General features: G+C 41.8%; 1 protein-coding gene across 6 annotated transcripts in view; it reads left to right on the forward strand.

The window, feature by feature from the left end:
* Itsn2 (intersectin 2) overlaps positions 1 to 15,771 on the forward strand; it is a 123,340-nt gene that overhangs the window by 60,468 nt on the left and 47,101 nt on the right. For all 6 annotated transcript variants that reach the window (XM_028875400.2, XM_028875381.2, XM_028875391.2 and 3 more), the window contains 8 exons: positions 148 to 284; positions 3,552 to 3,688; positions 5,758 to 5,855; positions 9,218 to 9,393; positions 9,690 to 9,834; positions 11,410 to 11,615; positions 13,877 to 13,941; positions 15,395 to 15,561. In XM_028875400.2, the coding sequence (XP_028731233.1) occupies positions 148 to 284; positions 3,552 to 3,688; positions 5,758 to 5,855; positions 9,218 to 9,393; positions 9,690 to 9,834; positions 11,410 to 11,615; positions 13,877 to 13,941; positions 15,395 to 15,561 (1,131 nt within the window). The remainder of the gene's footprint in view (positions 1 to 147; positions 285 to 3,551; positions 3,689 to 5,757; positions 5,856 to 9,217; positions 9,394 to 9,689; positions 9,835 to 11,409; positions 11,616 to 13,876; positions 13,942 to 15,394; positions 15,562 to 15,771) is intronic.

Genomic DNA, 15,771 nt, shown 5'->3' on the forward strand with positions numbered 1-15,771 from the left:
AATTTTTATATCATTTAAATATTTTTAAACCTTTAAATCTTTTAAATTTAATTATATGTATGTGTCTTAGAATTCTTAATGCAGATTCTACATTATTAAATATGATTAAAATATTTAAGTATTGATTTATTTATATTTTATCCTTAGGAACTGAGAGAAAGCTATAATACACAGCAGTTAGCCCTCGAACAACTTCATAAAATCAAACGTGACAAATTGAAGGAAATTGAAAGAAAAAGATTAGAGCAAATACAGAAAAAGAAACTTGAAGATGAGGCTGCAAGGTAATTAATACAACTGCTGAATGTGTTGTACTGTGTTACTGTTAAAATTCTGCCAGGCCGTGGTGGTGCGGGCCGTTAGTCCCGGCACTCAGGAGGCAGACGGATCTCTGTGAGTTCAAGGCCAGCCTGGTCTACAGAGTGAGTTCCAGGACAGCCAAGGCTACACAGAGAAACCCTGCCTTAAAAAAAGAAAAAAAAATTCTAGCTTTGTTGCACATTGCTTTTGTTTATGAAAATTTAAGGGGAATTAAAGGATTATTTCTAGATACTAATCAGATTCTAAATTTTATAAATTCAATTCTCCTTTTAGGTATTGAGTTTTCATTAACCAATTTTTATGGCCTATTTGTGAAAGCTAAGGACATAGGAGTCAGACCTGGATTGGATTCTTGGTCTTTCATTTACTCTCTGAGGGACCCTGGTTAATAGACCATTTATCTTTCTAAACCTCAGTTTCTCGTTTTACAAAAAACCATGTTTACCTCATAGATAATTGTAGGCATTAAATAAATAATGCAGCTGGAATTGTATATATCTTGCACATTGCACATAATAAACTCTCATTAGTTCCCTATCTCTCTAGTAAATCTGTTCCCTGAAACATCATTTAAAAAACATGAAGTGATTTTATTCTGAAAAGACTATCACATGCTGCTGGGTAGTCTCCTTTATGCCACTGAGATGCACTGACCACTCGTCCCCGTGGGGGAGGGGGCGTGCATCTGAAGCACAGGCCTTTCCCCTAGAAACCATGTGTGGCTTGTTTGGCTTTTGTTTCTTGTCTTTTGTCAGTAAAATCCTTTGTTTCTCCCAAGTCAGAGATGAGTGTAATTGGTGAGCAGATGTTAACGCGCCAGTCTTTCTCTGCCCTAGAAAGGAGCAGACAAGCTGGAGGAGCTGGCAGACACCGGGAGGGGAGAAGCCCATCCCCACTGAGCCCTTCCTTGGTGGCTCCAAAGTGACCACCAGTGCCAGTACATGTTGTGGAGTGACAGCTTCTGGATGCAGTGCAGATCCACGCAGGGTTCCTCCTCCTCCTCCTGGATTCCTCATCTATCCAGTCGTGGGTTCAGATAGTTAAACCAAGTTTTACTATCATTTATTCCAAGTACCCTGTATCCACGGTCTCCTAGCCAGAGACAATAGAATAATACGGAAGGGGGGGGGGGGTCAGTCAGTAAAGGGCTTGCCTTGCAAGTATGATAACCTAAGTGTGATCCCCAGAACCCATGTGAAAATATGGTGATGGCACGAAGTTCCAACTCACTGCCAGCCAGTCTAGCCTAACTAGTGAATTCCAGGCCAATGAAAGGCACTGGATTAAAAGAGGTGGCCAGGGTTTTTGAGAATGATACCTAAAGTGGTCGTCTGGCTCCTACATGCACACATACAGGCATGAGCACCTGAGCACACACATGCATGAGCACACACACAAGCATGAGCACACACATACAGGCATGAGCACCTGAGCACACACATGCATGAGCACATATTCACAACCATGAGCACACATACAGGCATGAGCACCTGAGCACACACATGCATGAGCACATATTCACAACCATGAGCACACACATATAAGATGAGCACCTGTGCACACACATGCATGAGCACATATACACAACCATGAGCACACACATATAAGCATGAGCACCTGAGCACACACATGCATGAGCACATATACACAACCATGAGCACACACACAAGCATGAGCACCTGTGCACATAAATGTGTGAGCACACAGGCATCTAGACGTGAACACACATATATACATATAGGCATGAGCACATAAATATATGCATTTTTAAAAAGAATAATAGGACAGTGAAGTTCTTCATTTGATACTTACCTTGTGCCACTAACATTCACAAGGGATCTGTGCAGTGGTCACACAGTCATGATGGGGTTTCTGTTGATACACGCAGCTCTTGATAACTGTTCCTCTCACAGTTCCTTTCAGGCTTGCAATTCTTATTAGTAAAACATTTTCATTTAATTCATCTTTGTATGTTGTCCTGCTGTGGTAAACGGAAGAAGTTAAAGAGAACACAGGAATGTAGATCTTAGCAGTCCAGAGCTTCATGTTACTACATAGCTTGGTTTCTTGTCCTTTTGTCTAGGTGTGGTCTTCGGTAATCGGTTTTCACAGGGTAGATGAGGTATCACCTGGCTCTGGACTAGTTTTTAACTCACCAGCTTGCCTAAGAAGATTTACCAGAATTTAATGAATTTTCTGGAGTTATATGATGCTGTGGTAATCAAATCAAGGTCACTAGGTCACCCCTGTCTTGGTCCCATCTAGTCCCTATCTAGGGCATTAATTCACAGCTATGAATAGGAGAGAATGCTTCTAGAAAGATTATTTACTTTTTGTATTACCACCTCAGAGGCCAGCATTTTCCCTCCACTTCTGGGCGTGTTTCTATGACATATGGCAGTGGAGTATGAGCAGGAATGTGTATTATCTAGTTCTCTCACGTCTGTTTGTATGACCTCATTCAGAGAAAGGGTTGCCACTGCTATGTTTAGTATCTTCCCCAAGCCTCAGCTCTTTCAGAGTAGCAGAGATTGTGGCCAGATAGATCTCTGGGATTCTACAACATTATATCCCAATCAAAATGGGAACCATGGCTTATTTTGAGACTTCTTATTTGGCTTATTTCAGCTTTAATTGCTGAAGAAATTTGGAAATTCTGGGTAATTAAAAAAGTGGAAAGCTCTCGAGATGCCTATACTTCATGCTCCTGGTTCATTATCCTGATACACAGATTTCACCCAAGTTGTGCAAAGCTTCTAGAAGAAGCGTGATGTGATAGGATGGAGGCTGAAGGGTTTGAAAAATGCTGAAAGAAAGCTAGGTGCAGGGATCTATCTGGCCAGAGTCTCTGCTGCTCTTGATAATGCTGAGGCCACAGGAGTCCTTGTGAAGAGTCAGGCAGGAAGAAGTTTTAGATTTGCTGAATGGATCCCTTTCTACCCTTGTCTTGGGTGTGGAGGGACTTTGAGGTCTGGAGAGTTGTCAGTTCTGCTCTCCAGCTCACCTTAGTCGGAGGTTTCTCTGGCTATTTCCCCTTCAGCCCTCAGCCCCCCCTTTTCCCCCTCAGCCCCCTCTTTTCCCCCTTAGCCCCCCTTTCAGTCCCTCACCACATCTTGCTAGTTCTCCAGCCAGTGGGAAGCAGATCTTCCAGCATGCATGTAGGTTTGGTTTGGTTTTGGTGTACCACTTATTTGAACGTTATTTAAAGTCTTCATTTCTCTTACTTAAAGGAAAGCAAAGCAAGGAAAAGAAAACTTGTGGAGAGAAAGTATTCGAAAGGAAGAAGAAGAAAAACAAAAGCGTCTTCAGGAAGAAAAATCACAGGAGAAAACTCAAGAAGAGGAGCGAAAAGCTGAGGCAAAACCAAGTAAGGATAAGGGTAGATGTGCTGAGGGCAGAGGGACAGCAGACAGACAGACAGACAGACAGACAGACAGACGCTCGTCTGCAGTCAGAGCCTGTCAGTTAAGTGTGGGTGAAAGTGCATGGACATGCGCAGGCTGACTGAGGAGAAACCTCAACCGGACAAAGGTCATTTCATTGATAACATAAAGTTATAGCTGCTACAGTTTGTAGAATTGGTGTAATCTTAAATATTTGCTGTAGTTAACCAGTAGAGTTTAGCCACTTATTTGAGTGAAACAACAATAAACTTTTAAGTCTTTTTCACATTGAACTCTTCTCAGAAGGCATACTTCCTATATCAGCTCGGAGTCCATCCCTATCCTCCTTCAGAAGTATGTCTACTTTTAGATGAGTAAACTTCAAGATTCCTGAGAGTGATACAGTATGCTCAAATTTTTTTTTTAATTTTTTTTAAATTACACTCATGATATTCATTAATTACACTCATGATATTATTCACATTTGTGGTATTCATAGATTACATTTGCAGTATGTATATATATAAAAATTTTAAATGCCGAATGTCATTTATTGAAGGAGGGAGGAGGTCTTAAATACAGGCTTACAGCACAATGGGAGGACCTCGGAGGACAGAAGTTCGCTACTGATGTTTTACAATCTTGCATCTATGTGGTGGTAAACGTTAGTTTAAATTGGATGTTCATGCTGGTTGATGAACTATCACCTCCTCAATTAAGAGGTCTCTCTTGTTCAAATCGAACCTTTATCAATTTTGATGGTACCCACAGCTTATCTTCTCCTGTAGAAACAAAAGCAAAACCTCTTCCCCAATGTAATACATACCCTGGTTTCCATTCTGAGGTCAGCACATCCTTAAAGTATATAGGCTGATTTAATTCTGTAGTTTTTTCTATTATCCAATGTCTCTCTGCAGCTGTTGTTCCTTTCTCATTGGCATTCAGAAAATTCAAAGTTAGAAGAGCATTATGCAGTCTATTTCTGGGGGTTTTTGTTACCCATTTCTGTTTATTTAGCATATCCTTTAGAGTTCTGTTTGATCTTTCTATAACTGCTTGACATCTAAGCTGTTAACGCCCATTATTCAGGATATATAGACAAGGAACTTCCCTTAAGCATTCAGGAGGGTGAAGCCTGGCAGGGAATTAGCATAGGGAGGATATCAAGGTCAAGGTCCGCAAGCAAGGCAACAGTTACCCAAAACGGGGGCCATCCCCCTTTTATTAAAAAATGAGCTTCTGACTTGGGTTGCATGGGACGTCAGCAGGTCACCTTACCCGTCATGGAGATGCCTGCCCAGGCCACACAGGTGCTCTGTCTTAGGTTGGTGAGTGCCCCCCAGGCATTACCCGTCTCTGAATACTCATTATCATACAGGCTCAATCGTGTGTGAGCTGCTGAGTTAACTGCTGCCAAAGATCTCAAAGTGGCACTGGGCTTTTGCAATCTGTGTGTACAACACAGAAAAGACCCACAGAGGTCCTATCTCACCCATAGCCAGTAGGCTCAAGGTAACTGGTGCTCAAATTTTTAACAAAGTATTTTTAAACTTATCAAGTCCGATGTATTTTCCCTTTGTGAGACCTTCTGTTTCCCCTTTAGAACAAACTAGTAAGTCTGTGGTTGTCTCTTCATCCTCCTGTTTGCTCACCAGTCTCATTTGTGGCTCCCTTGTGTCTATTACATCTCTGCCACAGTCTCACCTTCACACATCTGACCGTGTCTTGCCCCTGCATAGACGCCTGCCACTGTCCACAGCTTGATCCGCCCGACTCTCACACCTCCCCTAGATCTGTGTGCCTGTCTCAGCCTGTGAGGCATCACTTTGTTTAGCTGCCTCCTGCCTCACTTAAGATGAACATTCTTCTTTGCTTTATTTCGACTCTCAACTAGTCAAGGTAGTTAAACCCTAACAAGTCTAAGGCAAGCAGATTTTCAGTACACTGTTCAATGCTCATTTTTTTCTTGTAGATTTTAAAAGCTCTTTGTTGAGTCATAGTAAAGATGTGTATACTCAAAAGTAGCAAATGATGGGAATTATCTTTTCTTCAGGTGAGACAGCTAGTGCTTTGGTGAATTATAGAGCATTGTACCCCTTTGAAGCAAGGAACCATGATGAGATGAGTTTTAATTCCGGGGATATAATTCAGGTAAGAAATGAAGCCTTCTCTGTTCATCAGTAAGCTAATTACAATGCATTGTGCTATGTTTTCTATAATATTAACTTTAGTTTTCACATACTTCTAAAAGTATTTTTTAAACATTAGCCCTTGCAGCATCTCTCGGAGCCTTACAGGGTAGTTATTACTACCAAAAAAGAAAAGCTTGCTCTCAGACAAATTATCACTGTCAGTGTTGCCGTGACAGAGCAGAATGAAAGTATGTCTTTCTGAGTCCAGTGTTCTTTCCACTGTGTCGTACCAGTTCACATCATGAAGGACACGCCACTTGCAGTGTTTTAATAATTGAACAGTAGAATTTTGAGAGACTGATTATTTTCTAGCAACTGTTAAAAGAGGTAAAGTTAAGTTCTGCAATCTTGACTGGATTTGGGCCATTTGTTCCTTGGAACAAATGGTCTTTGTTGTATTATTATAACCCATGTGAGATAGATAAATAAAAAAATACATAGAGAATCGTGTTGATAAAGGTAATATGGCATATTGGAAAAGCACAGGCTTTAAAAGTCACCAACTTGGATTTTAGTCTCTGAGTGATATCAAGGTAATACTCAATAAGCCATTATTAAAATAAAAAGGTGAAATATGCATCTGCTATGACCCAGTCATTCTACTCTTAAGGATCTACCTCAGAGACTAGAAAATGCACGTCCATGTGAACACAGATGTCTACAGCATCCTTATTTATAATCGCTAAACATTTGAAATAACTCAGATGTCCATCAGTAGGAAAAGCATGAGCAAATTATGATATGTGCAAATAAATGCCAGTAAATAGGAATGGCACTCATATTCCAATGTGGATGGATCCAAAAACAGTTACTTTACATGTAAGGAGGCAAACAAAATAAGAAAACTAATGCACAATTTATTCATAGAAAGTGCAAACTATGTATAATAATGTAAAACAGGCCAGTGTTTTAGGTCGGGAGGTCTGAAGGGCAGGACGGAGAGCTGGGGGTGATGGGTACCTTATTATCTTGAAAGGCATATAAATATAACAAAACATTACATTAACACCTTTGATATGAAATTTATGTTAATTACATCTCAGGAAGCTGTTTTTAAAAATCATTGAGGAAAGGAAGGAACCAGTAGAAGTAGACAGAACCCAGGGGGAGGGAAATGAATAGAATGTAATGGATGACATTGTGTGGCAATGCCATGCTAAAACCCACTGCTTTGTGTGTAAACTTTAAAATTCTAAGGGGTCCGTGTGCTTTGATGAATGTAACAGTGTCAGCAGAAAAGCATGTGGGAGAAAGGGTTAGAAAATACAGATGTGAGACGCTTGGCATAGTCATCTATTCACTGGAGTAAACAGATGTGTCCTGTGCCAGCTGGAGCTGATGAAGACTCGGACAGCTAGAAGAGATACGAGTAATAGGGCAGTGCTGACCATGACAGTATTAGGGGAGTGTCTGTGCAGAGATAATACAGTGTGGTCATGTTGACTCGAACAGTTTCTATGGGAGCAGTCTAATCCAATCTGTGGGTAAAGATTATGATGATGGATGTTATACAAAAAAAAGACTGCTATTGCTAATGGAGGATGGAATGAAAGACTAAGAACTGTTCAGTGACCAAGTCAGCAGTTTGGCTATCAACGTATTGTGGAGATAAGAGCCACAGACTTTTGTTTAGGGGCTTCAGTCTTTAATGATAAGAATAATAGCAATTGAAGATGGTGCCAAAGGCCAAGAAGGAAGCTCCTGCCCAAGTCAAAGTGAAGGCTTTGAAAGCCAAGAAGGCCATGCTGGAAGGCATGCACAGCACAAAAAAGAAAATCCACAGGTCACACACTTTCCAGGACCCAGGACCCTGCCGTTCTGGAGGCAGCCGAAATATCCTCAAAAGAGTGCGCCCAGGAGAAACAAGCTTGGCCACTGTGCCATCATCAGATTCCCCCTGACCACTGAATCAGCCATGAAGAAGGCAGGGCAGCACACTTGTGTTCACTGTGGATGTCAAGGCCAATAAGCACCAGATCAAACAGACTGTGAAGAAACTATGACATTGATGTGGCCAAAGTCAACACCCTCCTAAGGATTGATGGAGAGAAGGCCTGCGTTCAGCTGGCTCCTCATTGTGGTGCTCTGGATCTGTCAACAACATTGGGGTCATCGGAACTGAGTCCAGCCGGCTAATTCTAAATATACACCTTTTTTTCACCATGAAAAAAAGAACAATAGCAGGCTGGAGAGCATAGGCCTAGGGCCAGGGAGAGGGGCTCAACCTTAGACTCCAAGTGGATGTTCCCAGTGGAGGTCTAGTTGAAGATCTTGTGCTCGGAGTTGAAAGTGTAGGACTGTACCTTTGGAAAAGAAGTCCCTCCTGAGAGGAGAGCTTGAGGGCTGTTCTGTGAGAGCACTGGCCAAGCTCTAGGAGCAAGTGGGCCTGTGCAGGCAGTGCAGAGCGTGAGGCAAGGAAACCAAGCGGAAACGTGGAGGGCCCAGCTGTGTGTAAGGTAGTAACCAGGAAGAAGGGCGGGAGACATCTGAGATGGAGGCTCCTGTACTAAAGGGAAAAAAGAAACTGGTTTACCACTTAGAAAACCGTATCCAGAGTTTTTCCAGTTCAGAGACTAACTGTAGGATATTGAAAGTTTACAAGAAAGGAAGTGTATAAGTCAGATGTGAGAGATTGACATAGATATCGTTAATTATACTTAAATAAAAAATATATAACAATACAGATAGAGTAAGAAAGTATAGTGAAAGAGAGGTGAATCTTTATTTTGTAACCAAAACCCAATAGATAATGTCTAAAGACTGAAAACAAACCCAAGAAGCAGCGTTATAAATAGTACTGGCAGCTAGACCTGGTGGCTCAGAACTGTGACCCCAGCACATGGGAGGCCAGGACAGGAGAATTGCTGCAAGTTTAAGGCCAACCAGGGCTTTGTGAGTTCTGTTTAAAAAATACATATATATGGAGTAGGGGAAGAATTTTTTTCCATTGTAAACTCTGTATAATTCTGCTTTTGTTGTAACTTATTTTCATGTATTAACTTTGTGTTATTTTGTTGTTGTTGTTGTTGTTTTGAGACAGTGTTTCACTATGTAAGTCTGGCTGGCCTGGGACTTGCTATGTAGACCATGCTGGCCTCAAACTCAAAGAGATCCATCTGCCTCTGCCTCTTGAGTGTTGGGATTAAAGGCGTGCTCAGTCACACCTGCCCTCATACATTAATTTTGATATAATTTTAAAAGATAATTTGTCTATGTCGAGAAATAGTAATCTAATAACTTGCAGGAAATACCTTTTTATTTCAGATGGGCTTAATTCTGAATCTGAGAGTAAGCACTGAACTTTTTTTTTTTCTTCCATAGGTTGATGAAAAGACTGTAGGAGAGCCTGGTTGGCTTTATGGCAGCTTTCAGGGAAAGTTTGGCTGGTTTCCATGCAACTATGTAGAAAAAATGCCATCCAGTGAAAAAGCTCCATCTCCTAAGAAGGCCTTACTTCCTCCTACAGTATCTCTCTCTGCTACCTCAACTTCCTCCCAGTGAGTTGTGAGCTAACAGTGGAGTTCCTCCTATAGCTCTGCCAGTGTGGACTACTAGTGCATAGCTGTGTCAGCCTGATTCTTGGTCACAGTTTTCATCTGGGCTGGCTCTTCCAACAATGCCTTTTGTTCCCATTTTAACACTGAAATTTAGTAAATGACCTCCTAGTGCCCAAGTTCATTTTATCTACAAGACCTGTTTAAAGCCTGTGTATACTAGACATGTGGGTAGGCTGGCAGTACTCCATTAGGTTCTAAACAACTATGTATACTTATTTAAAGTTTTACATTTGCAGACCACTTTGTTCAAATCAACCAGCATCAGTGACTGATTATCAAAATGTATCTTTCTCAAACCTTACTGTTAACACGTCATGGCAACAGAAGTCAGCTTTTACTCGCACTGTGTCCCCTGGATCCGTGTCCCCCATTCATGGACAGGTAAGTTACCTGTAGTTCTGGGTGCTGTCTTCTTGACTTGGCTTTGGATTCCCTACAGAGGCACCCATCTTGCCCTCGTGTAAGCAGAGCCTGTAGCATTTAGTTACATTTTAAGTATTTGCTCACCAGTTCAGTCCCATAAGGATTATGCTAGGGAGGGGCATTGTTTTCTCTTGTCTGGGAACCTTGAGACTTTGGTATATGTACTTGGATACTACATTAATATTACTAAAAAGAGATGGCAGACTTCATTACAGTAAAGCCTGAAATGCAGTCTTCACTTAGACATCCTTAGCACATGGTTATAATTGCCAGCATTTTATTATGTGCTAAAAATTCAAGAAAAACATGTGTTAACAAAAACTCTGCCATTAAATAGTTTGTAACCTAATAAAGAAAGCATGCATACATGTAACTGTGAAGTGTGAGAAAAAATGTTGTAATAAATACATCTGCAAAGTTCTGAAGGCTTAGAAAAGAGAGAACATCTCAGCCAATCTGGGAGAATTAGAGCATGCTTCCTGAAGGGAAAATATTTTAGTTGGACCCTCAAACAGAAGCAAGCCTTCACCAGACCTAGAAGTTTCTCTAGTGGAAGAGCAATGTGAGGAAGGTCACTGAGGCCCATCAGTTAGAGGTGTTGGAAGAAATGGCTTGTTTATAGTGTAGAGAGATTACACAACTCTTGGGAAAAGGGTGAAGAAGTCTGGTTGATCCAGGCATGGTGCTGGTGTATGCCACCAGCACTTAGGAGGCTGAGCTAGGAGGACTGGGATTGTCAAGCCATCCTTGGCTACATAAAGCATTTAAGGCTAGCCTGCGCTGCATAAGCAAGACTCTGTCTCAGTCGTTAAAATATCAACCAACAAATACATTTTAAGATATGCAGTTAGAGAGGTCAGGGTTTTTCAGTAAAGTAGTTATTTAGTACTAGACGGTTCGGCAGTGAAAACCACAGGAAGACTTTGAGAGAAGCTCACACTTACTCCACTGTGGCCAGGTGGACGGCTCAGTGAGTAAAGCACCTGGTGCATAAGCTCCATGGTCTGCATTCGTGTCTCTCGAACCCAGGGGAAAGCTGGACACAGTCAGGTGCACTTACTGCTATGGCAAGGTGGGAGGAAGAAACAGGAGAGCTGGTGGTGGGCAGAGTACAGAGTGAGGGAAGAGCTTGCTTACCTGTGAAGGGAGGAGGGGGCGAAGTTGTTAAGAGGGAACAGCACGGGAGATGCTGAGTGTGACCAGGTCTCTAGTCCTCGGGAAGGGGGCGTTACCAACAGCAGCTAGAAGCCATTGGAAGCTGAAGGAGAGAGAAAAATTGCAGTAACTCCTTTTTAAATATCATTTGATGGATTTAAAATACTTCCTTGAGTATGCACTTCATCAGTATCCGTGATGTGATGACATGCCCTTGAATGGTGGGATGCTCAAGAACGCTACTCCCAGGGCTGTGTATCGGATGCCATTTTAAGTTCATGCATTGATATGCTCTCTCTTATACGCTAGGAATTAGAAATTATTAGAAATCGTGATTACCATGATCTGTTTTTAAGTTTTGGTGGCTTTGTATCCTAGGGGCAGGCTGTAGAAAACCTGAAAGCTCAAGCCCTTTGTTCTTGGACGGCAAAGAAGGAGAACCACTTGAACTTCTCAAAGCACGACATTATTACTGTCCTGGAGCAGCAGGAAAATTGGTGGTTTGGAGAGGTGCACGGAGGAAGAGGATGGTTCCCCAAATCCTATGTCAAGATCCTTCCTGGGAGTGAAGTCAAGCGAGAAGAGTATGCACCCCTGTGTATTTACGTGGGGTGTGGGGTGGGGGTTGAGTGCCAGAGGCTGGTTCCTAACACCGAAAACATTACTTCACGAGTTTGTATCTGTTGTGGAGTCTTTCTTTCTAGCTATTTCAAATTTGGGATGTTTTCAAAATACTCCATTTCTTGATTTTTTTTTTTTTACCATAAAACCAGTTAGAAAAAATTACTTTTAATTTTATTTGGAGCATTGTTTACTGAAATTTTTCAATATTTAAAGGATTCTTTACTGAGGTCTTAGTCTTTCAAGCTGGAGCATTGCCATGCCTGGACCTCCAGGGCTCTTTAAACATAACCTCTCTGTTGTTCATAGCATATGTCTTCATAGTTATTGGCTTTTTTTTTTTAACCTATATTCCTAATTAAGTCATAAACTCATGAAGCTATTCTGTCTCCTTTGGTCCGTTGTTTCATACCTACTATGAAACTGATACATAGTAGCTGCTGAATCTTTGTAACTTAATGAATGAGGACAGGAGAGAGTGAGTGAACAAACTAATGAAATTGCAGATACACAAAACCAAAACCGGCTTGACTGAGCTCTTCAGTCTGTGAAGCTGTCAGGCTGCCAGCTGGCTCTGACATGGGAGTGAGCACCACTGTTAGCTGTGGTAACTGTCCCTCGCCATCCACGTGGAAGGGCCTGAACAGGAGCAGTCGAATAGGTGAGGATCCCGGTCTTGGAATCCAGCTTATGTCCTAATTCCACTACTTCACCAGCCTATTTTATTGTCAGATTTCTGATTAGATGAAGGAATTAAACTAGACAAACGTAAGACTCTTGAGTGCTGCATGTGCACTTACTAGTATTTAGTTCAGATGTAGAAATTAGCTTCTCAGGTTGACCTGGAATTTTGGAAAGATGAAGTAGTAAAAGTCACAGTACATGCCTAGCATCTTCATGCTAGACCCTTTATAGCAATTATTGTATTCTTTCTATAACATACTACCGAGAAGAAAGCTTAAGTAAAAAGTAGGTTAAGTTTAAATGTTTTAGAGGCTGTTTCCCCACCAAACTTCTGTTCAATTACTGATCCTTTCTTTTTCTTTTTTTTTTTTTTTGGTTTTTCGAGACAGGGTTTCTCTGTGTAGCTTTGCGCCTTTCCTGGAACTCACTTGGTAGCCTAGGCTGGCCTCGAACTCACAGAGATCCACCTGGCTCTGCCTCCCGAGTGCTGGGATTAAAGGCGTGCGCCACCACCTCCCGGCAATTACTGATCCTTTCTAAGAGATAAGTCATGTTACTTGAAAGCCTGCAGTAGAGCTGGGTGTGGGTAAACATGCCTATAGATTCAGCAACTTTGAAGTTGAGGCAGGAGGATTGCCTTGATTGAACTTGATCTTTCAAGTTCAAAAACCAGCATGGGCAACATAGAAGACCTTGTCTCAAAACAAATGAAACACAAGCCACAGAAAAAGAACCAGCAAAGCCTGCATTAATGGAGACATTAGCATTAAGCAAGACAGTCTTATTTTAAGGTTGAGTAGCGTTCCCTCTGTTCCACTTCATAATTCAGTGCAGGTCCTGGGGTCCTCTGCATCCCCTAGGTATCTAGATCTTGAACATGATAGTTCTTCCAAAACTTTGAAACCAACATCCTGAATTAACATGAAAATTACTATTTACCTATCACAAGATTTTTTTAAAAAGCTTATATTTTAAGATGTAATAAACTCTAATCAAATAATAACATTAATATATTTACTTTGTTTATCTGTAAGTCAAGCCAGTTTCTGTATGTGCTTTTTCAAAACACTGTCCACTTACTAGTGTGCAGATGTCTGTTAAAATTCCATATACAGGCAAAGCCTGGCGGTGGTGGCACACGCCTTTAATCCCAGCACTTGAGAGGCAGAGGCAGGCAGATCTCTGTGAGTTCGAGGCCAGCCTGGTCTACAGAGCGAGTTCCAGGACAGGCTCCAAAGCTACACAGAGAAACCCTGTCTCGAAAAACAAAAAAACAAAACAACAAAGAAAAAAGTTCCATATAAAGGTGAAAGCTATGTTCTATTGAAGTTATTTTTAAATGTAGTGGTTTATAATTAGACAGTTGCTAGTCTAGGAGGATTCTGTATATAAGACTATTCCTAATGTGTGCACAGAGATGGTAATTTAGTTGAGGGAGCACCAGATGCTGCTAAACCTGTTGCAGTCTTCAGCTCACCTTTCTTGAGCATCTGTCCTCCGTGTGTGTGCATGTGTCTTATTTCTCCATTTAATTTGCTAGGCCAGAAGCTTTGTATGCGGCTGTAAATAAGAAACCTACCTCCACAGCCTATCCAGCTGGAGAAGGTAAGCTTTGGGCAAGTTGCTTTAAACGGGAATTAGCTTAGTTAGGAATTGAACACGTTCTTTTCTCTATTTCTAGTTCTTTGATGTTTTTGAAATTAAGAAAACCTGCTTTTCTTTACTTCATATGAATATTGAAGATACAGAAAATACATGGCTGAAAATCCTTAGCATATTTAGAGTCGGTGCTGTGGAAAATCAGCACAGGGGCTGGGATGATGATCTGAGTTCAGTTCTCAGCACCCATATCAGACTACTCACAACTGCCTGTAACTACAGCTCGGGTGCCCTTTCTGGCCTCTGCGGATACACACACACACACACACACACACACACACACACACAAATAAAGTAATCAGGTGTGACAGTGCATGCCTTGGACTTCTCACAGAAAGAAGAGAATGAGTCAGACATGACCCGGTAACTTAGGAGCGTGGCCCCCGAGAGGTTGGCGCCCTAGCTGCACTGGGGCGGCACCGTGTAGGAGAGCAGTACGGGGACCTGGGTGCTCTTACCTCCTGTGATCTTCCCAGACCTTGGAACCACTTGTAGTAAATCAGCCAGGCAGACCAGGCAGAGTGGCTCTGGGAGTGAGACTAGGTAGGTTTCAGAGTGTGTTTCTGATAAAAGATCAGATTCTGTGTTGACAAATGTACATAGAAATAGAAAAATCAAAAGATTTCTTCTTTGAAGTAGTAGTAACCATAGGAAAAAGACTCAAAGACAGTCTAAAACTGCAAACCTGTCTCCTGAGGTCATTCAGTAACAGAGACTGACTTAGAGTCTGCTTGGAGCCAAGCACTATCCTAGGAGCTGGAGCCTTGTGGCAGGCAGTATTTGATGTTTCCGTAACTGTGTACAGAACATTAAAGAACAGATTAGCACATTAGGGTGTGTTTTACATAAAAGGTTTAAAAGATTGTTTGGACTTCATTAGCACCAAGTAGCACTCCCATTAAGCCTGGGTTCCATTTTTTGTAGAGATACTATTTGTTTGTAGTTTAGGATAATTCTTTGTTGCCAAACAGATAATTGACAAAGTGTGCACGCCTTTAATCTCAGCCCTGGGGAAGCAGGGTCAGGTGATCTCTGAGTTCCAAGCCAGCCAAGGCTGGCTACATAGTGAGGCTCTCAAACCCAACAAAACAAACAAAAGTGAAAGCCTGACGATTGCCCCAGCGCCACTGTCCTGCAGCTGAGCAGTGACCTTTCTTTTCTTTAACAAAGTAACAGCAACTGAAAAAATGTGAGTTCCTTGGTAAAGTCTGTTAGCCTTCACCTGGACAGTTATTAAGTGATTGCTTTGGCTCTGTTTTCTACCTGAAGACCTTGTTGGAAGTTTGAAAGACTCGAGGTCTTTTACCATAAGCCTCGATGTCTTAGAGACTGGCCCGTTTTCTTTTTTACTTCTGTAGTCTTAAAATCCAGACCATCTGCCTTTCCTTGTTCCCTACAGAATATATTGCACTTTATCCATACTCAAGTGTAGAACCTGGAGATTTGACCTTCAATGAAGGTGAAGAAATATTGGTGACCCAGAAAGATGGAGAGTGGTGGACAGGAAGTATTGGAGAGAGAACTGGAATCTTCCCATCCAACTATGTTAAACCAAAAGATCAAGAGGTAGGCTCTTTGCACTGAAATAGAAGCATTCTGTTGCTACCAGTCAGGATTCAGGCCAATACAGAGAGCTGTGGTTTGGGTCCGGCTGCTTTCCTCACAAGGAAACTACTCAGAGTAACTCTGATCACATAGGACTTCCCTTGGAGCCCCAGGTAGAAGACAAGGGGCCCAGGATGCATGGACTGGAGCACGAGCCATCGAAAGGGCTTA

Source organism: Peromyscus leucopus, chromosome 22 (genome assembly GCF_004664715.2).
Source record: "Peromyscus leucopus breed LL Stock chromosome 22, UCI_PerLeu_2.1, whole genome shotgun sequence".
Taxonomy (NCBI): Eukaryota; Metazoa; Chordata; class Mammalia; order Rodentia; family Cricetidae; genus Peromyscus; species Peromyscus leucopus.